Source organism: Annulohypoxylon truncatum (assembly GCF_022578515.1).
Source record: "Annulohypoxylon truncatum strain CBS 140777 unplaced genomic scaffold F4807scaffold_33, whole genome shotgun sequence".
NCBI lineage: Eukaryota > Fungi > Ascomycota > Sordariomycetes > Xylariales > Hypoxylaceae > Annulohypoxylon > Annulohypoxylon truncatum.
This window is the reverse complement of record NW_025953819.1, coordinates 357,611-378,464: the sequence shown is the minus strand read 5'-3', so window position 1 is coordinate 378,464 and position 20,854 is coordinate 357,611. Positions and strand designations below refer to the sequence as shown.

General features: G+C 50.0%; 7 protein-coding genes across 7 annotated transcripts; 4 read left to right on the top strand and 3 right to left on the bottom strand.

Annotated features, from left to right (window-relative positions):
- Positions 1-3,276: 3,276 nt before the first annotated feature.
- F4807DRAFT_470082 (uncharacterized protein) lies at positions 3,277-5,364 on the bottom strand (the record flags this gene model as incomplete). Its single annotated transcript, XM_048002780.1, has 2 exons — positions 3,277-4,709; positions 4,885-5,364. The coding sequence occupies 2 exons, from the start codon at positions 5,362-5,364 to the stop codon at positions 3,825-3,827; spliced, it is 1,365 nt and encodes a 454-aa protein (XP_047851146.1). The 3' UTR covers positions 3,277-3,824.
- A 196-nt stretch (positions 5,365-5,560) lies between these two features.
- Positions 5,561-6,146, top strand: F4807DRAFT_463570 (uncharacterized protein; the record flags this gene model as incomplete). Its single annotated transcript, XM_048002003.1, has 3 exons — positions 5,561-5,692; positions 5,828-5,891; positions 5,950-6,146. The coding sequence occupies 3 exons, from the start codon at positions 5,561-5,563 to the stop codon at positions 6,144-6,146; spliced, it is 393 nt and encodes a 130-aa protein (XP_047851145.1).
- Positions 6,147-6,855: 709 nt separating this feature from the next.
- On the top strand, positions 6,856-9,897 carry F4807DRAFT_438719 (eukaryotic translation initiation factor 3 subunit 8 N-terminus-domain-containing protein). Its single transcript, XM_047999145.1, has 2 exons — positions 6,856-7,402; positions 7,476-9,897. Exons 1-2 carry the CDS (start codon positions 7,048-7,050, stop codon positions 9,713-9,715), a joined length of 2,595 nt encoding a protein of 864 aa, XP_047851144.1. The 5' UTR covers positions 6,856-7,047; the 3' UTR covers positions 9,716-9,897.
- A 128-nt stretch (positions 9,898-10,025) lies between these two features.
- Positions 10,026-11,500, top strand: F4807DRAFT_438718 (uncharacterized protein). The gene has a single exon (XM_047999144.1). The coding sequence runs from the start codon at positions 10,261-10,263 to the stop codon at positions 11,161-11,163; it is 903 nt and encodes a 300-aa protein (XP_047851143.1). The 5' UTR covers positions 10,026-10,260; the 3' UTR covers positions 11,164-11,500.
- Positions 11,501-11,631: 131 nt separating this feature from the next.
- F4807DRAFT_438715 (Alpha/Beta hydrolase protein) lies at positions 11,632-14,149 on the top strand. The gene is made up of 2 exons (XM_047999143.1): positions 11,632-13,959; positions 14,025-14,149. The coding sequence occupies exon 1, from the start codon at positions 11,793-11,795 to the stop codon at positions 13,857-13,859; it is 2,067 nt and encodes a 688-aa protein (XP_047851142.1). The 5' UTR covers positions 11,632-11,792; the 3' UTR covers positions 13,860-13,959; positions 14,025-14,149.
- On the bottom strand, positions 14,055-15,750 carry F4807DRAFT_227720 (uncharacterized protein). The gene is made up of 2 exons (XM_047994124.1): positions 15,339-15,750; positions 14,055-15,144 (listed from the first exon to the last, which is right to left on the bottom strand). The coding sequence occupies exon 2, from the start codon at positions 15,118-15,120 to the stop codon at positions 14,251-14,253; it is 870 nt and encodes a 289-aa protein (XP_047851141.1). The 5' UTR covers positions 15,121-15,144; positions 15,339-15,750; the 3' UTR covers positions 14,055-14,250.
- Positions 15,751-16,186: 436 nt separating this feature from the next.
- On the bottom strand, positions 16,187-20,781 carry F4807DRAFT_463565 (uncharacterized protein; the record flags this gene model as incomplete). Its single annotated transcript, XM_048002002.1, has 6 exons — positions 16,187-16,830; positions 16,889-17,419; positions 17,471-18,206; positions 18,256-18,711; positions 18,847-20,700; positions 20,755-20,781. The coding sequence occupies 6 exons, from the start codon at positions 20,779-20,781 to the stop codon at positions 16,187-16,189; spliced, it is 4,248 nt and encodes a 1,415-aa protein (XP_047851140.1).
- Positions 20,782-20,854: the final 73 nt, after the last annotated feature.

Here is a 20,854-nt window from a genome sequence, read left to right as displayed (position 1 = left end):
ACCGAGGAAACTTGCCTCACATTCAGACATCAGTGACATCCAACTAGTGGCCCCGGTCCGGATCGTCCGGTGCGGTTTTATTGAGCCGGGTCTTGTTTTCGGACCTCTAAGACTGCAAGAGCAAGACACGGCACGGTAAGACGATGAATGTCCATGATTTATATATGAGTATATTCCGTACTTCTACTAACTCGAATAGACATCAAGATAATGTACGATGCGTGGTTAACGTTATCTTTTAAGGATTTATCTCGACAGCGCCTTAAGCAGGAGATACGACCGGAATACTCTGGGACTTTAACTAGTCGACACTGAAAGAGCCTGCTATTTACTATGTACATATTAATAGTATGTAGCCAAGTCTGTCGTCATCGAATGCTCTATATACCTGATAGATACGAAGCTGTCAGGTCTCTACGCTACTACCCTTTTGTATTCTAGACCCAAAGATCAACTGCCTACTTGTGACAATGATTGGCATATCGGTCCTGCCAATTAACAATCGAGTTAGGCAGATGGATCTCTTCTATAGACGATGTAACGCAAGAAAGCATCTAAACACATCTAAACACAGCACGGGCATACACCGCTCAGGCCAAGAATTCATGCTATCTTCTAGATTCGTACGTAGTGTACCTACCCAAGTTATAATTACATACATATCTAGATAATCTAGCAAGGAGAGCATTGACTGTCTCTTATGTTCTTCCAAAGATTAACAATGGTTCGCCATCCCCAGACTGACGCAATGGCCACAGTTATTCACGTGGAGATGTTACCGCACACTCCATTTGCACGGTTCGCGACTCACTGGGCAACGCACCGTTGATATGATCTCCCTACAGTATAATAAGGCAATCTCCGGCCGGTAATGGTTAGGGTTTTTGGAATAGTGTATACCCAGGCCCTAGCAGCGCGTCACTAAGCCAGAGTCTAGCTCGAACTAGTTATTGATCAGGTCATAGCAACTCTAGCCATCCACCTAGAACTGCTAGACAGCATGCTTCACAGCCACTAAGTGCTTCATGCGAGTGGCAAAAAGTGGAGTTGAGAAAGACGATGTTCTTCGACCCGTTATCGTCCTCGAGGCTCGAGCACAGACGAAGGAAGTTGTATTAATAAATCGTGTTTTATTAAATCGCATCTCTTGGTACCACGTTTTCACGCTCCGGCCCGTGTAGTTAGTTGTCTTAACATCCGCATCAAAGCACGGCACGTCGAAACAGGGAGATTCCCTAGGAATATTTCGCTGATCAGTGTGTAGGTCGTGCGCCTACGCATTGCGGCAGTTGCGGAGAATTATCGAGGTCAGGTGAAAAGATGGGAGGAAAGCATGAACGACGGCCAAGACATGCATCTATAGGAGGGGTCTGATGACAAGAGATGAAATGTTGTTCGTCTATGGCGCAGATGGATCCAAGATCTCATCACATAAACTTGAAGAATTCGGCCGTGATTAGACGTGCTATTTGTCAGAACTGGTTGCATTTCACAGCTTCATGTCTCATAGTATAACACCGGCCGAGATTACCAAATATGCCAGGAACTACCACACCATACCTGACTCTTCATCTTTCAGATGAGTGATAGAAAATAGAGGCCCAACCGGACGAGAGCCTCTATATGAGGCCACACAATGGGCCGCATTCAACACACGCGGCTCTATCCCTGTCGAGAGAATTAGGTCTTTGGAGGTGTGAATAGAATATAGTGGGATAGACATCTGTTCTTAATTAGGATGGGCTTGCAGCTGTGAACATAAGTACCTGCCTAAGCGCCTAGTATACGTATACCAACGGAAAGGGGTCACTTTACCAAATGTAATGGTCGAGCAGGAATGAAGTCACATCAATTGTTACCCCAAACTCTATACCCCCTATTTCTTCCTATCCTTGACGGATGCACACGAACATACCTACCAGGTAGGTAAATGGGGGGTTGCTTGACATTTGTTTCCCAGGCGCTTAAGGACATGTCTTTCCTTAAGTTATACAGTATAAGGTCATCTACATGGCTTCATTTGGTTGATTATACGCAACCGCACATAGGTCAAAATTTTGGTATTCCATAGGTAATTCCCTACAGGTCGGTACCCAGCTTGTAGAGGACACTCAAAGTTCAACTACGAGCTTTTCAACTGCAACAAGTTAAATGTACGCCATTGGAGCTGGAATCACCGCGGCTACTGGCACCAGATTTGCCCTCCAATGGTTCCTCGTTTAGGGATTTAACTTTTATTCATTTCAACTTCAAGACCCAAAAGAGCCCTGTATCGGTATCTATCGACACTCTGGAAAACCATATAGTTCGTAAAAGTCGCTAAGAATCAAAAGGGAAAATAGATAAGGGTTCACGTACACCTCTCCGTATCGGAATTGGGACATTTGAGCGCCTGCTGTCTTGGATGTAGTAGCCGTTTCTCAGGCTCCTACTCCGGTGTCGAGCCCTAACTCTCCGGTATCCGTTGTAGCAGTGAAGTGTCTACCTAGGTAGGTAGTTATAGACAAGATCCATAGTGTTATAAGTTGAGCCAGTCTCCAGTAGTCAGTGATATGCAGATATAAAGCAAATTTGATATCTCGTGGAGATTGAAGAAAATGCCTGACGGCTGGGCAGCGACCGTCACTCTAGCTAAGAAGCTTCAAGCTCGGGTTTAGGGGCTCTGCCAAGAACAGGACCGAAACGAATTTTCTGCATCTGCCGAGTTCATCGGAGATTCCAATGATCAAAAATACTCGCAAGAAAAAAGAGGAAGAAAGTTAGAAAGCAACAATAGCCACAAGGTCATACAGGAAGAAAATAGGTAGGTACGTTTTCAGCCTGAGGAACGGTTCAACCTGGATCCGCAACTAGGTGTGCCGTGATCAGGGATCGGCGTTCGATTTCTGTACAGTGAAGGAATTAACAGCCTTTTAGCTTAGATCGAGCCCAGTCCCTCGGCTGGTGCATATAGTCGTCCATAAGCACTTACAGTAGGCACACTGTCTTGCCATTTCAGGAATCAGATTTGCTGTCCCACCCAATCGGAAGGAATATCAGTATTTCGGGGGTTTTACGTGCTAGGTAGCCATCCTTCGTCAGGGTTAAGAACAAACAACTTCACTACCTTAAGGCTCACGTTTACCAATATCGAACGTCACCAAATCACTACGCCGCACCAAAGAGACGTGGTATGTTGAATAGAACATATACATTTTGTTATGGCTCTTGTAGAAAGCGTCGTTGTGGTATCTAGGTAGTATCATAACCTCCCAAAGATGGTAAGGTTAGTGAACTACGACGTCTGATAGTATTGAACCTTGCTTCCATCATCTAACATTAAGCAGCAGCCTTTGATGTATTCGACCGAACCAGAAAAGCGAATCGAAATCCGATGCGAACCATGTTTCGAGTCGAAGGAAAACCGTTGATACCGTTGATACCAGACGCTTCTAGACGCAGGAGTGGTGAAGCTCGTTGCCGTATTCCGCGTTTACCAAAGCCATCGAGCCGCCTTAAAAGAATTAGTAATTTACTGCTCACTTGCCATACGCCTTAATAGATAACCAGAAGGCCAGAAACCAGGAACTACTTTTCCCTCGCCATCACAGTCAAAGTGCCACCAAGCAATGCATCGCATCGCAATGCAGGTCATTCGCAAATTAAGCCCTTTCCCTATAAACGCCAATGTACCTAACCTAGTGAAGTAATTCGCGTCTGTTCTGTTCCTTCTTTCCCGTCACGATACCGTTCGTCGCACGCCGAGCTTAGTCACTCTAGCATCGGTATCGTCCCATCCTAGTCGAATATGCGGCGATTATATCCATCGAGGCCCGATTATAGCCCTACATCACGGGACCATCCAACATGGGTCCTCCCATTTCCATGTTATCCATGGGGACGTCCATACCAGCCCCGCGAGATTCCAAGTTGGTCAGACGATTGTCGACGGAGTGGAGGTGCGCATCCATACCGTCCACCTTCTTCTCGATGCGATCTAGGTGTTGTTCGAGACGCTCCATAGCCTGGAAGAGCTCGTGATTCATCCGATCCAGCTTGTTGGTGAAGCTGCGGATACTCTGTGCGGTCGGGGTGTTCTCTTGCCCGGGATTGCCGCTCTGAATCCGGGGCTCGTGGTTGTGCTGGTCACACTGCACCTGAAAGCGCCACTGGTTCTGAAGCTGAACCTCGCAGACAGCCTTCGCGCGCCAAGGGCAATCCACCTTCCTAGTGCTTGGATTGCGTTTCTTCGCGGTGCTGTTGTACTTCACGCCGCCACGATCGCAGACTAGGTCGTAACGCGTCGGTTTGTGGTCGCGATAGTTGCTAGCCCGAAGTTTGACGATGCCGTATCCCTGATCCTTCGCAACGCGCTGAATTGAGCCGATCAGCTCGTCGAAGGTGGCGTAGATGGCCTCGGGAGGCGAGCGAAGAGATCCGGAGGGAGCGATCTCGTTGGTGGGCATCGTCACCGGGGTGGCCGGGGTAGTCGTCGGACCCGTGCGCGGGGTGTTCAGCGCGCTCGAATTACCGTTGACGACGACGCCCGCGGCGACCGCGCGGTGGTGGGGGGTCTGCTGGAAAGAAATGTTGGCGGTTTTTCCAGAGACGTCGAAGGAGGGAGGAGTGAGGAGTGGGTGTGGAGAATAGACGGAAGACTGAGAAACGAAGCTATTCTCGGGTGATAAGAGTGCGTCGGAATGTTCGGTGGGGTGGGTTACCGATCGTGCCTGGTGGTCACCGTGTGAGTTCGTTGGCGTTGACGCATATATGGCTGCGGTAGGACAGTGGGAAGAGTTGAATTGGGGACGAAGATCGGGAACGCGCAGAAAAGAAATTGGCAGATTGGCTGGTGGGTTGGATTAGGAGTGGATGGGGCAGGGAAATCGGGAAATCACTACTAACCTTAGGCAAAGGAGGCAGAGGGTACTGTGGCTGGTGGAACTGCGTGCCACCGCCGGCAGTGCTAGCGGAAGCGCTAACGTACATCTGGTACGGCTGATATGACTGGTGCTGCTGCTGCTGGTCCTGCTGGTCCTGCTGACCAGGGTGGATGCCAGCCACCTGCGCATGGGCCACCTGTGGATACTGGGTATACATCGGCATATTCGCGTTAAACGCGAGTGGAGATGGACTAGCCACAGCCGAGCTAGTAGCGCAGGGATAATGGTACTGCGTGTGCGATTGCTGCTGCTGCAATTGGACGGGCGAGCCCAGTGCCTGCTGGGTTGCCTGTGGCTGCTGCTGAGAACCCTGTGGCTGGTCCTCAGTGGGACTTGGAGTTTGCGTCCCCATTTCCAGAGGCTGAACGTCAGGGCTTGGTTTAGTTCTACTAACCAAGATCTGCATCCAATCCTCAGTCGAAGGCATGTGACCTGAAGACATCTCGTTATATGCCATCAGTAATAACTTCGGTAATTAGGCCGAAGACTTAATTTAACTTAAAAGCCTGCGTAAGTCCAAGCATGCGAAGCAACTAGCAAGCAAGGTAGTGTTGACCAAGAACCTTTAGTGACAATCAGTATAAGTAGCTTTATCGAACTTGGGAAGTTAAGAAGTGGAAGTGGAAGTGGGAATTGAAATGGCCACTCACCTGAGCCAGTCGAATCAATCGAAGCTTGCTTCGCTTGGCCAAGTGAAGGATGGAGGAGGAAGTTTAGGAGAAGAACAGCTATTGTTAAATATTAAACAGTTGGATCTCCTACATGTGAAGGTACGCGATACTTCAAACCTTCTCCGCCCGGATCACAGGTGCAAACAACTGTTGAAACGGTGCTATTGCTCTCATACCGGCCCAAGCTCTGGCGACTCACAGCCGACATCGAACTAATATCTGGCCGGTGAACAGTGCCGAGAGCTACGAACTACAATTCAACGGATGCTAGAGGCTATACCCACTGGCTCTACTACTCGTAAGGAATATTCATATCCAATCATTTATTTTATTATTAGGTCACTGACGAGTTATAGCTGAGGAAGTCCACGAGAGCTTTATGAAGTCGGTGCATGCAGCGAGCGCTCAGATCAAGGACTTCGATGAATTATACAACAGCGAAGAGACTAAGAAGGTCATGGACCAGGCGAAGAAGAGCCGCGATGCAAATCCTAAGGGAATTAAGCCGTGGCGCGCAAAAGACCACCCCGACTGGTTGGACCAAGCTCGATAGGTTTCCTTGTTCTGAGTTCTCGACTACTAGTCGATGGATGATGCATACTATCATTATTTCCATGGCTTAGTTTACTCTTCACATCTGGGCCAGTCATTCCAAGTCACAATGGCGTCAATGGAGTTATGGTTATTTTTATGGCCGTATAGGCTTCATAGGATCCCAGGGGATTACACGATTTTACCAGGAACAGTTGCTCATGGTCAAGGAATTTTTCAATTGAACGTCACTTTTTATTGAATGCCTCTCGATTTTAATATAATGCAACGTAATCGCTAACCCTCACATCTAGATATATTCAAGCCTTGGACCTACGTAATTACAATGTCCTTTAAGTCTTAAACATTTCTTTGGTATTCAATAAGCCATATGAAATCACTCGTACAAAATAAGAATTTTGATATGAACTCTCCGATGCTACTTTTCGATAGTTAAATACCACTCATAAACGCAAATTCCTGGTTACCTGATGTGATTCTTGGTGAGAGATCCGAGCAACTGATGTTTCTTCGCTTATGTAATTTATTGTTGATTGTTGGCAGCTGCTAAGAAACTTTAAAGTACGCTAACAGTGAGTCACTCTACGCACCGTGCTCACCTAAGCACGGTTCAGTCGAATCAATTGTCAGCTGCCTGCCAGCCCTGCCTGCCTCAGGTTACCAATCGGTTCACCCCCTCCTCGTCGACCCCACACCAAAAATTCGTTTGATTTTCCAAAAAAAAAGTGTGCACCTTTTTATTTCAATTTTGCCCCTCCAACTCCCAACGTCGTCTTTTTCTTCTAGATTGGCGCGCATTTTCTCCCACTCCCTACTTCATCGCATCTGGGGGACACAACACTCTGAAATTGCATCTATTGTCTACTCAAATATTTCATTCCATCAAGAGAACGCCCAACAAGATGTCTCGATTTTTCCGCAGCGGCGACGACAGCTCGTCTGAGAGCAGCTCCGAAGAGGAGGAGCTCTACTCCGAGGAAGAGGAGGAAGAGGAAGAGCAGGAAGCCGAGTCTGAAGAAGATGAAGACGAGGACGAGGATGAGTCCGAAGAAGAGTCAAGCAGCGATGAGGAGGGTGGTAAAAGATCCGGTGCCGCTCGTTTCTTACGTGGTGACGATTCCGAGAGCGAAGAGAGCGACGATGAGGCCCCCAAGACCCTCAAGAGTGCCAAGGACAAGCAGCTGGCCGAATTAGAGTCAATAATCGACACTATAGAGAAGCGTCAGAAGATCAGTGATTGGGGTGCTGTGTCTGCTGGTAAGTTCGACTGATTGGCACTGCGAAATATGAGAACGACAAGTGCGTTACGCTAACTCCATCTACTATATAGAATTCGACAAGCTCAACAGACAGGCCGCCAAGATCTCCGAGCGCGGCCGGACGCCGAAGCTCTACATCAAGGCCCTTGTGGAGTTAGAGGACGCGATGAACGAGGCCATTTCGAAACAGAAGGTTACCCCCAAGAAGATGAATGCCACGAGCGCCCGTGGTCTCAACGCCGTCAAGCAAAAGATCAAGAAGCTCAAACAGGACTACCAATCGCAGGTCGATTCTTACAGAGAGGATCCTTTAGATTTCCTTGCTTCGGAAGACGAGGAAGAGGCACCCGCCCCCAAACCCAAGAAGATCAAGGCAGAGGATCTCATTGACCAAGTCGAGGATGATCAAGAAGGCTTTTCCACAGTTGGTAAAGGCGGCAGAACGCTCCAATTTACCCCGGAGAGCATCTTCAAACACCTACGTGGAATCATGGAATCTCGTGGTAAGAAGAATACGGACCGTACTGAACAGATCAAGATCATGGAGAAGCTTCACGAAGTTGCTGTCACTCCATACCAACAAATCAAGGTCCTTCTAACTATGGTCTCCGCACGATTCGATCTTGGGTCTGGTGGATCGGCATCCATGCCTTTAGAGCACTGGAAGGCTGCCGAGAAAGAGATCTCTACCTTGTTCGAGGTCTTAGAGGCGAACCGGGAATACGTCGTGATCGAGAATGCCGAGGAATGGGATGACGATGAGAAGCCGCCTACGCTGCAGCCAGGCGAGAAGTACATCAAGATCCCTGGAAGTATTGTGTCGTACGTGGAGCGGCTAGATGATGAACTTACTCGATCTCTACAGAGCATCGACCCCCATACTTCCGAGTATATCGAGCGACTGACAGACGAGGGCTCCTTATACAACGTCATCTTCCGAGGCCTTCTTTACTACGAAACCCTCACCAAGGATGAGTCTCTGCAGACCCCCCAGGATAGCCTCAACCGCATAGTTATGCGTAGATTGGAACATGTTTACTTCAAGCCTTCTCAAGTCGTTAAGATCCTCGAAGAGAACGCTTGGAAGCCTGTGCCAGCGGATGTTGAGTCCACCATCACTCCCAGAGGCAGTATCACGGATGCTACCAATCTCCTGAACGTCCTCTGCAATTATCTATTTGTCAACAGCGAGGGCATCATTCGTGCCCGCGCCATGCTTTGCCAAATTTACTTCCTGGCCCTTCACGACGAATACTACAAGGCTCGAGACATGATGCTCATGTCGCATTTGCAGGAGACGATTGGCAGTTTCGACGTCCAGACACAGATTCTCTACAACCGAACGCTTGTTCAAGTTGGACTATGCGCCTTCCGGAAGGGTCTAGTGTACGAAGCACAGAACACGTTACAGGAGATCTGCGGTAGCGGTCGACAGAAGGAACTGTTGGCCCAGGGTGTCATGATCCAGCGGTTTGCACAGGTATCCCCCGAGCAAGAGCGACTAGAGAAGCAACGACAGCTGCCCTTCCACATGCACATCAACCTCGAACTTCTAGAGTGCGTTTACTTAACATGCAGCATGCTTCTCGAGATCCCGCTGCTTGCCCAAACTGGTTCCTCGCCCGATATCAAGAAGCGAGTCATCAGCAAGACTTACCGACGCATGTTGGAATACCATGAGAGACAAATCTTCACCGGACCACCGGAGAATACTCGTGACCATGTGATGCAAGCGTCTCGCGCTCTGGCCGCCGGAGAGTGGAAGAAGGCTACCAATTTCATCCACAGCATCAAGATCTGGGATTTGATGCCGAACACAGAAGAGATCAAGACCATGCTCTCGAAGCAAATCCAGGAGGAAGGTCTACGGACTTACCTTTTCACGTACGCCCCGTTCTACGACACCCTTGCCATCTCCACCCTCTCATCCATGTTCGAACTCGAGGACCGCAAAGTGGCTGCTATCGTCAGCAAGATGATTAGCCATGAGGAGCTAGCTGCCGCCCTCGACCAAGTTACATCGACAGTTATCTTCCGGAAGGGCGTGGAACTATCTCGTCTCCAGAGTCTTGCGCTCACCCTGTCGGACAAGGCAGCACAGCTCATCGAGACTAACGAACGTACGCTCGAGCAACGTACGCAAGGTACGGCAAACGCCTTCGACAGGAGAGGCGGACAGAACCAGAGAGGTGGCCGAGGTGGCGGACAACGGACGGGCCGGGGCGGCGCAAGGACAGGCGGGACTGGTCAAAGACAAGCTGGCGGCACGCAGTTTACTGGAGGTGTGCTGAGCGGTGCAGTCCGAGGTTAAACGACTGCCGGATAGGGTTTCGTCTTCAACTTTCTCTCGTTTGTATCTGCTGCATACGGCTGGGTTTGACTTATAATGAAAAGGCCTCGGTATGGGACTGGCATAGTCGCCGGTGACGAGGTTCGCTTATGTTGATAACATAGCTATGGCTAGAGAATTGACTTCTAGAACACATGAATTTACCTTGCCTAGTTGTTCTTCATGGTGTAATGTCCTTCCTCTCGTACTGGTTCTTTTCTCGAAGGTTGGTATCGGAATACATAGGTAGTGAACCGTTCAAAGGAAGATGATTTCATTCGTCCAGCGAGTATGGGGCCGTCCCCAGATATACGTATATCGATAACAGCAGCATACCTAGCGATCCAGGGGTCGACCAACCAATCACAGCGAAAAGAAAGAGGGCTTATACGAGATTTTACTTAGTACCAGAATTTCCACTGCTTTCTAATCGCTGACTTATTGAAATTTCTAGGTATACTTGGGGTCGCCACTATGTAGTTAGCATATGATATATACCTACCTAAGGTATTTAGGTAGGTATATATATGTCCGCTAACAATGTCTCCAAATATATGATGACGGGAAATCAAGTTCCGCGACGTATAATAAGCAGTGTTGGATTTCGCCTTGCCGTAAGCCGTTCGCTTCTACGACCTACCGCTACCACTCTACGTAGGCTTGGCGATCGAGAACCAATTCGCTATTACGATTGTACTTCCATATTCCTCCCTATATCTACATACAATCCACAACTTAGCCTTGCGCGTCGCATTCACTCGAACGCCGCCATGTCCTCCGTAGACCCGCCTTCCGATGTAAGCAGTTCCGCAGCAGGGCCCAGTGCTTTGAAAGAGCCGACTACCACGATCGCAAAAGCGGAAGGGGGAGAGGAAGCGCAGAAAGAAAAAGAAGAGAAGAAACTACCGCCCCTCAAGGGCGCCGAGTTCAGGGCATACAATAGGCTGGCGGAGCACATGGACGTGTTCCACGCGCACTTCCGGACGTCGTGGAACGCGCTGTGGGCGGCGGCGTGCGCGGGGAACGGGAAGGGCAAGGGCGGGTCTTCGCGGGGCGGGCGCGGGGTGATCAACGACGGGCTGGCGTTCGTGTCGCAGCTCGAGATGCACCACAACATCGAGGAGACGTACATCTTCCCGATCCTGGCGCGGCGGATGCCCGAGTTCCGGACGGACGGCAAGGGGGGCAAGGGCGCGGCGGAGCTGCTGCGCCAGCACGAGGAGATCCACGAGGGCATGGAGGGCATGCAGAAGTACCTGCGGGCGTGCCGCGACGGCGAGAAGGAGCTCGACATGGCGGCCCTCAAGGAGCAGATGCAGGGCTGGGGCGCGGTGCTCTGGAAGCATCTCGACCAGGAGGTGCTGACGCTGGGGGCGGAGAATATGAGGCGGTATTGGAGCGTTGAGGAGATTAGGCGGATTCCTATGTGAGGTCGGCTCTATTTTCGTGGGAATGGGGGATGTGAAGGTTTGGGTAGAGTGATACGGAATGGTCTGATACCTATTAGACCTAGAGACGGATCGTCACAAGACGTCGTGGAGAACTTAGAGGTTAGAGATATCACCATAGCTGTCTTGCGCCATAGCTAGGTATGTTAAAGACGCCATATTTGTTGCTTGGTTGCTTCATCGCCCAATCACGATTCGAATTATACAGAACTCAGGATATTGAGTTCGCAAGCTTTACTAATGACGCGAAGCTCACGTAGAAGTATAAATTATTAGGAAGAAATAATCCAAAGTGAGAACGTCGTTGCTACGGATGTTCTTCAGGAGAAGTTGTCTTAAATAAAGGGAAGGATCAACTAGAATTCAGGTACATCTCTTACTTGCCCCGCCTAAATGCAGGTGCTACAGGGAGCTTTAGCCGGAGGATGAGCTCCTGCTCGTAATGGATATCTACCTCTCTGGCAGCTCCGGGTGCATTGACTTCCTTAACAACTTTAATACTCTTGGTTTTTGCATTGCGTGCCAGCGAAATTGTTCATGAATTGGTGATAGAACTGATTGGAAGCGCAATCTGCGCCCGAGAAATACAACTACCTACCTAGGTAATTACCATGGAGAAATCGTCTCTCTCGGTTACTCAGCTTCAGCATCCACAGTCGCGGCCTAATCAGTCATGGCTGAAGACGTGGGCCGTCGTGGGCTTGATCGGTTTGACTGCTCTATTTAGCTATCTTCCAGGTCTATCATACGAAGGATTCCGTGAGCAATATTACGACGTCCTCACGAGTGGCGCCGTCCGACATTGTAATAGACGATCCGGATCACCTTACGGTCGGTTTCCGCATCCTGACGACCCGTTCCGCTTCATTCCCTGCACGAATGCGACTCTACCGCCTGCCCTCGACGACTCCGAGCCGGAGAAAAGCTGGGCGAGTCTATTCGACCCGAATCCCGATCATTGGAGTTGGGGGAATGCGACAGTTGAACAGCATGTGTCAGGCGATGATCCGTATGCTGGACGAGGGATCTATCTATGTGGTTACCTAGACGTTCCACTAGACTATACAAATCAGTCCGAACCGCGCATTGTCCGGCTTGCTGTGACGAAATACCAAGTTTCTGGCCTTGCTCGGGCGGATGCGGCACATTTCATCGCGTACGTCAACCCCTCCGCCGGACGCAAGAGCGAGCGCACGATCGTCATCGAGCCAGGTGGGCCAGGAGGTAGTGGCACTTCATATGCCTGGAGGGCTGCACAGGATATCACAAAACGGCTAAGCGACGGCAAGTTCGACGTCTTGGGTTGGGATCCGCGTGGCGTTAATGCGACCTCACCCTCTATCGCGTGCTTCCCTTACAACGCCGACCGAGACCGTTGGGCCATGCTGACGGGGCAATACCGCGAAGTATCCGGATCTCCCGAGGCTCAGCTTGAGCTCGCAGATGCGATGAACAATGCTACCTTCCGCGCTTGTTGGGAAAAGCACGACGACCTCGCGCGGTTTGTCAGTACGGCTTTTGTTGCGCGCGATATGGAAGAGATTCGTAAAGCCCTCGGCGAAGATGAATTGACAGGTTACCTCGTTAGTTACGGGACTGGAATCGGTCAAACGTGGGCCAACATGTTCCCAGATAGCGTGGGCCGCGTAATTCTAGACGGAACCGAATATGTCCGAGATCACCGTCTCCTTGGTGGTTTTGGCTGGACTGCGCTGGACAATGCTACCGATGCCTGGCGCGATGGTTTCCTAGGTGAATGTCTTAATGCTGGCCCAAAATACTGCGCCCTTTCTCAGCCGAGGGACTCTGAAACTGTGACATTGCAGGACTTGGAAATTCGCATGAAGAAGCTAGTGGTTTCAATCAGCCAACGGCCCGTCCCGGGTTATATCGAATCAAGCGGCCCGTCAATCATCACGTACTCCGCCTTAGTATCCGCTATCTACAGCGCCTTGTACAATGCCAACAGCTGGCCTGCTCTCGCTCAGATGCTGTACGAGCTGGAAGCAGGTAACTCAACTTTGGCGACGGCCTTCCTCGATCGTTCGGAATGGGAGTATGATCCAACACTGCCGTCTCCGCCTTCCCCTAAACCATCGACTGACGAACTCGGTTCTTTGGTCATTTGCGCCGATTCCTACGACGCACCATTACCTCCCGGCGGCCTCGTCTGGTGGCAATCCCTCTGGGCTAATATGACTACTCAAGCTTGGATTTCCGGTAATTCGCGTTTCTTCAACGTCTTCCCTTGCCGACACTTCAATACCTATTGGCCCCAGCCTGCAGAGGTTTACAGAGGGGATCTAAACCATACGCTCAAGAGCCCGGTCTTACTGATTGCGGAGACGTACGACCCTGCAACTCCTTTACGGAACGGAAGAAGGCTTCTGAATGAGATGGGTAAGAATGCTAGATTAATCGTGCATCACGGCTATGGACATTCGTCGAGAGACAAGTCCACATGCACAGACAATGTTGCGAAGGCATACATCTTGAATGGTACCGTCCCTGAAGAACAAGAGACACCTTGTTTCGCCGACGAGAAACCATACCTCTACGGCGTCAATTCGACAAATATCAATACCCAGGCCGCTACGGCCGCGGATCCAATCCAGGCGTGGCGAGAACATATTCAAGAATTAGCGTTTTGGAACCCTAGGTTGCTTCCTAGGAAATGATCTACATCTGCTTTCAGCATGGCGCAATATATCAATGAAGGGGCAATATCATCTATGATCTCGAGTAAACTAGGTGGTTATTGGGTCTCGTAATTAATAGGTATTTGTTACCACATCACCACCCATATTTAGGTGCCTGGTTCACAAACGTTCTATGGCGAGCAGCCCAGTGAGTGAGGGAAAGCAAGCAAGAATATTAGTACATCATATCTTATTAATACATAAGAATATCTAGGGGGTAGGTACTTAGGTATGTACCCTTGAGTCCATACGGACCTTTACTTTTGAGGTGAGATTCCTGTGCAGTTCCGAGCTTCGGTGTCCCCTTTCAACTCAGCGGGCGTTTCCTACAGATTTCCCATCTTCAGTCCTGCCTACCTAACCAAGCTCCTCAGGACTTGCCCTTCTTGGAGGACTCTGGCTCGGCTGGCGATGGCATCTCAACCACCGTCTCGCCACCGAGTGCGTACCGAGCACTTGCCACGATAAACTCCTTCCATATTTCCAGCTCATAGTCATCCCGCGGCGCATATATCATTACGAAACCCCAGGGTATCAGATTCCCGACCCCGCTCATGCGATGGCGCTCAGCCCAGCCACTGTCGATAGCCGCCGCCGCGTCAACCAAACTTAGCACCAAGTGCGTGCTTCCCTCACCGTGCGGGTGCGCGAATTCTCCCCGTAGGTTCTTGATCTCGTCGCGCTGGGGTATGTTGCCGGCTAGCCATATAGCGTTGTAATAAGGACCTTCTAGCGAGGACGGCTTGACTTGGAAGAGTGCGGGGTTGGCGGCCGTCAGATCGCGCAGGAACGCTTCTTGCTTCGCGCGCATGGCGTCCGAGGCCTTCTGCGTCGTCTGCCGGTGCGGGCCCACGTAGCTCGGGACGACGGGCCTCTCGCCCTTGCGCAGCGGCAGCTCCCCGTCGCCGTCCTCATCCTCGCCCACGTCCAGGAAGGAGGTCAGGACGATGGGCCCGTACAGCCTCGACAGCTTCTCCATGTCGTAGGGGGTGCCGCCGCGGACGTCGCTGCGCGCGAACGGCGTGGCCATCCGCTGCGCCAGGTACCCGAAGAAGTTGAGCGGGATCCCGTTCGGGCCCAGCTCGTACCACTCGTTGTAGTCCTCGATCAGGTCCGCGAGCACGGAGAGGCTGACGCCGGCCGCGACGCAGATCGCGGTGCCGGTTACGAGGGTCCGGTGGTTCCGGAAGAGGGAGAGGATGGGGGCGAGGGCTTTGGAGGGGAGGGTGGTGAGGTCCATTGTTTTTTGGTTTCGATGATGCTGCTGTTCGTGATGATGATTGGTATTGGTGATGACGATGAGGATAGTAGGAGAAGAAGTAGGTAGGTGTCTATCCGTGGTATTCAGATTTAATATCTCGGTGGTTGTACAACTGGGTAGATGAGCTGAGGTAGGATCATTTCAACTCATATTTGGGAAAGAAGAGCAGTTTTATATGAGATTACATACATTTTTACCGGATAGCTAGGCAGTTATACGTCGTCCTAGACCATGGATCTGGATCAGCCGCCTTAGACACGCGTAAGTGCGACAAACGACTGGCAGTCAAGGTTATCGGTTTAAGGAAACGTCATATGCAAATGATTCACTCAGTCTACTTATGTTGTAGGGATCACACGCAATATCAAGGATCAAAGGAGAAAGGAGTCTTGCTTATAGGTTTGTCTTAGATCTCGGCTCGGAGACCTCGGAGACGTCGGGCGCCACGCAACGCAGCGTTCTCCCTCTCGGAACAGTGTGACTACATCTAATCTTATCAATCGGAATCCGTGTAGGATCTGTAACGATGTACCTGTCTCTCTATTGAGTAGGTAGCTAGGGGTGTAAAAGGGGATGTATACATAGGAAGAGACAGCGATTTGTGGGTGCGAATCGGTGAGAACAGGGCTGCTTTGTGTCCCGTGAGACCGGATCTTTGAGCAGACGGGTTCGTACGGCTGGGTACCTACATAAGTAGTCTAGAATTAATCTAGGTGTCTGCGTAAGGCTCTCGTTCTTTTTGTATTGTTTCCTTTGGTTGATAGGTATGGGTTCCGGTTCAACATAATTTGGTCGTATATGAATTTAAGATTTTGTTAAGACGTAGGATACGTATCTATGAGATGGAGAGCTTTTTGTTACCTACGTTTCTCATAGGAATACTTATATGAGGGTTCTATGACTACGCGCAGTATTACCTGTCCATGAAAGTGTTTCTCAAAGCTCTTTATACGACGACTTATCTATCGCATTCTATGTCCCAGTAAATCCGCCGTACCTTCGTCCACATATACACCATATCCAATTTACCTACCTACCTACCTACCTAATCAAGCCAATACGGATCCAAGTCCTCCAAAAACTCCAAATCGACATTAACGAAGCTCTTCCAGAGGTCAATCTCGCGATGCCACGGCTTCGTCTGGATCGCGAACGTCACCGCCGTGACATACTTCAACAAATCGACCTCGTCAGTCCCCATGACCAGGATAACCTCGTTACGATGAACAACGCGTTCTCCCACTTTGAGCTGGTCCTTCAGCAGCTCCAGCCTTAGCTTGAGGGTGTTGTACATGCTCCACTCGCTGATGGGCATGTCCTTCGGGATGAACTTCCAGATCCAGGAGCGGGCGTACCCGTCCAGGAAAGCGGTCGCGTGCCGGTTCCAGTCGCCGAGCATGGCCGGGTAGAAGTGCGGCGCGGACCAGACGCGGAGGATGGCGAACCTGGCGTTGGACTCGTGCTGAGACGCGAAGGAGCGGGCGAGCGGAAGTAGGACGGGCCAGTCGGAGGGGCTGACGAAGCCCGGGATGTTCTGCGGGTACTGGATCGCACCGTGGCGGTCGGCGTAGTCCATGAATAAGTCTAGCTTCCCCGGCCGGTGCGGTTCCTCGGCGGCGACGGTGAAGCCGGGGACGACGAGGGGGTCGTTTTGGATGTATGCTGGGGCGATAATGCCGGCAAGGTATACTGTGAATGTTATTATTAGCAGAGGGCCAGGCATATCGGACAGGAATACCGGTCTTACATTTCGCGATGATGGGGCGTATGGCAACACTCCATTTCATAGGGTAAATATCTGCGAAAAATTTCTTGTTCTCCTTGGCGTCTTTCAGCACTTCCTCCCATTCCTTCCAGAACGATTTTGGCCGATATTTAAAGCTTGCCCTTGTACGGCAATCTGGGAGCGTCTTCGCGCGTTCGTGGGGTTTGAAAAGCAAGCTGTCCTTAAATTCGCTCCCTTCTTTCGAATCAAAGAAATCTGATACGGGTTTCGTCTGTTCAAGGCCAGGGAAGAACATAGCCATCGCAACAAAAGCTTTGACAATATCCTGGGTGATGAACGGGTGTGGCCATCCTGCTCGCGCCTCGTGGCTGTAGGTTGTATAATCGGTCCTGATCCCGAGCCAGTCGAGAACGTTAACCAAGAACCAAACCCATTCCGTCGTGCCGAAAGTTTTCTGAGGTCCAAGGATACCACGCATAATCTTGCAAGTCTCGGCGTATTTCTCCTGGGCACCGGGTTCCAGGTCTCCGGCATGGAAGGCCTCTACCAGAGCTGTTTTCATTAGAGATTGATGTCATTTTAACGGGTACAGTCTCAACTCACCAGCGCCGCGGTCCTTTTCCATGACCATGGTTTTGTCTGCAGTCTTCAACTTGGATTCTACACCATATAAGCTATTTATACCTCCACGAATTACGTTCGAACCCTCGCTCAGAAGGCCAACTCGACGTAAAAGTTGTTTTCTCTCGCTGCTGATATGTCTATGATTGACTATCGCGATCGAATCTTCCCATATCTGCGGCAGACTCCAATGTGTCGTTATCTTCATCTCGTCTTCTTCCATATAAGATTCGGGTTCAGTGCTCCAGTCTTCGTCACCGTCTGCTTCGGGTAGGTTGGTTAAGTCCTTGATCTTGTCGCGTTTGCTCAACTCTCTAGCTTCTTCAGCCAGGACGTTGATCATAGTAGCAGGCGTCGTTTCTAAGCGAGTGATCGAGTTGCTGACTTCCCTGAAAGGAACGTTTCGATTAGGCGAGATCAACTCATCAGAGAAAAGGATCAAGTCTTCGGCAGCGTCTGCTTCGTTGTAGAATAGGTATGGCGAAGCATGTTCATGTGCTTCGCCGTTCGTTTCAAGGACCGTCTTGTTTAATAAATCAGTAGTTAAGAATTTGTTAGATGGGTGATGAATGTCGTCCCATAGGCTTGGAACATTTTCTCCAGGTTGGATAGAGCGGACGCGCATCGTTTCCTGATTCCTCGTAAGACTGCGTAGGAAAGGCTCCCTGTGCGTATATATGTCAAGGGGTTTGGTAACTCGCCAAGCTTTGCGAAGTTCCTAAAGGATATTAGCTTGTGCGTAACCTTCATGTCTGAGTGCATCATACCGTAACGATCACGTTATATAGAGTAATTGGATCGTTACAAGGGACGAAGTCCCATAACCAGACCTCGTAGTAATCTTCGAAACCCAGGCGCCACCTTCGAAGTATGTCTACCATGTCAAAATACTCGGGCCCAACTTCGAGCATTATGTCCCACTCGTTCTTAGAAGCACGACCAAGGCCCTCCTTACGTCGCATGGTCCATAGATGCTCCTCTTCGGGAGCGGTGATTATCTTACCCGTCTTACCATCTCGCACGAGCAGCAACAATTCGCCCGTCCGCATAGTGCAGTATTGGAGAAACCGGCGAGTTACTGAGTCATTTCGTCTCATGTGGCCGACGATAATGTTCCTGACCTCGAAAATGCTGTGTTGGCGTCGGTGTTGGCTTCGACCTCCAATTTGGTGGAAATGGCTATGCTTCTGAGCCTCGAAATCTTTGAAATATGGGAAGAAGCCCTAGTATATAGTCAGAGCCTTGCTTTCAAAGGATGATGAGAAAAGGGAGATGAAAAAAAGGGACATTGATTAGTAACTTGAGAAGATGCTCGAACAGAAAAGGTACAACGAAGAGGGAAATAGAGGAATTCCTACCAATTCATGCAGTTGCTGCGTGAGCCTATCGCTGCCCCAAGAAACCCAATTCGAAGCAGGGAAGTATTGCCAAACAGTCAGGAAGTTCAGCCGCGAAAACTCATCCCAGTTTCTACAAAGCTGAACAGCGTGTCTTAAGTCGCAATCCTTCGCCATGACAGAGAATTGAAGCCAACCATCTCGTGACATCGAGTTCTCGCTCGAATAATTCCATATGCTCTTGCCACAGACTTGGATTTTCATCTTCTTTTGCTTTTGAGGCTTCTTGCTGAAATTTTTCTTGAGCTTCGCAAGACCCCCTTCGCTACTGATGAGCTTCCGACGCTGGGCAAGCATGTTGTTCAAAAACCACTCGGGGTCTTGGAGGTGACCATATCGATGCTCTTGTAATATGACATCCTCAAAAGACTCTTCCTCGGGTACGTCGTCTTCGTCATCTTCAGCTTCGGGTTCGTCTCCCCTCATAAGGTCAGCACAAGCATCTCGTATGTCCTGAAGACTAGGCCGCTCGACCTTAAGACAGAGGTCTCGCAAGTCGGACGAGGCTATCTCTGGATCGCTGAGAAATTCCTCCACACTTGAGGCCCTCACAGCGGCTGGAAGCAGTGAAGCATGAGACAACAGGAGTCGGCAGAATAATAGTAGCTTGATTTCCTTGATGTCCTTCGTGAGAGAATCGATCTCCTCGTCTGACAAGGGGGCTGTTTTTAAGTGTGTGCCATGAGGAACTTCTAATGTTCCTACCAAGATTGGTCCTTCGATATGATCATAATTCTTCTCGACACCTTCTTTAAGTCGTTTCCGCATTTCGCTTTCAGTTTCGATGTTGCTCTTATCCGGCTCCGGAAGATCTTCAGGCGCCTCCTCGTCGTCATCGATCATTTCCATGATTCGGCTTTGGCCCGTCCTGCGGGCCTTAGACGTGGTAGCGTTCTGCGGTTTGGCCTTATTTGGTGTACTAGCCGCTTTTGCAGCCTTCGACTTGGACTTCTTTTTACCTTTCTTAGGTTGCTTGTCTTCCGAGATCGCAAGCTTCTCTACGTCCGCAGATAATTCAGATGACGCGGCAGCTTGCCCAGCAGAATCCTCATTCTCATCAACGTCGGCGAGAAGTTCCATCCATAAGAAGTGCTTGATTAGATCCACATATCGACTACGTTCGTCTTCAATGACATCTTCGATAGGATCCCACATCTCCGCGTCATCTTCGTTTTCTGTTGCAGACATGCGCTCCTTGTACGCTTCTTCGAGGTAGGCATCTTGCCGTTGCTTCTCTTCTTTCTTGCGCTGAGCTCGCAAGCGAGCCTCCATCTTTTTCCAATGTCGCTTGAACATGGCCGCTTCTAGCTTCACCTTCTTAGACTCCTTTTCTCGCGTTGCTTCTTCTTCCTTTTGAGCATCGCGAACCCATGTGTACCATTTCTCTTTCTCGTAGAGGACTTGAGCGGTGCGGGTCTCGAGTTTCTCTAGGGCACGCAATACGATATGACGTCGATTAGAAAGCGTGTCTAGATAGGCTTGGTGACCATAGTCCATTTGAAGTGGATAGAAGTGCTTGTGGTGAAGCTTCCTAGCATCTATCACTTTCCCTAGTAGCACATACTCTTGGTAGAGATGGGCATGTATTTCTCTTAAGGTTTTTTCATCTTTGACGTCAAACGTCTCATTAGCTAACGAGACTTGAGAGTCCCGCAAGTAAGGCGGGAGGTTTTCTGATAGAGCATCTAGCTTAGCATTTCGCCTCTTGTAACCTATGTACAACCCATGGCACTGTTTCCCGTGGAATCTACAGAATAGATTTTCCCACGTTGTTGCTACAGCAGTGCACGGCTGGCCATCAGCCAAATTCACCGCCTGTTATATCGTCAGATCGGATGTTTCAGATGAGGGTAGTGGTTGTGAACTGACTTGACAGATCGGATCCCGTGAAGCCATCGTAGGAGGATGGAGCAACGAAGGCCCATATAGAATCCAAGGAACTTCGTAACCAAGACTAGTAGTCTAAAGA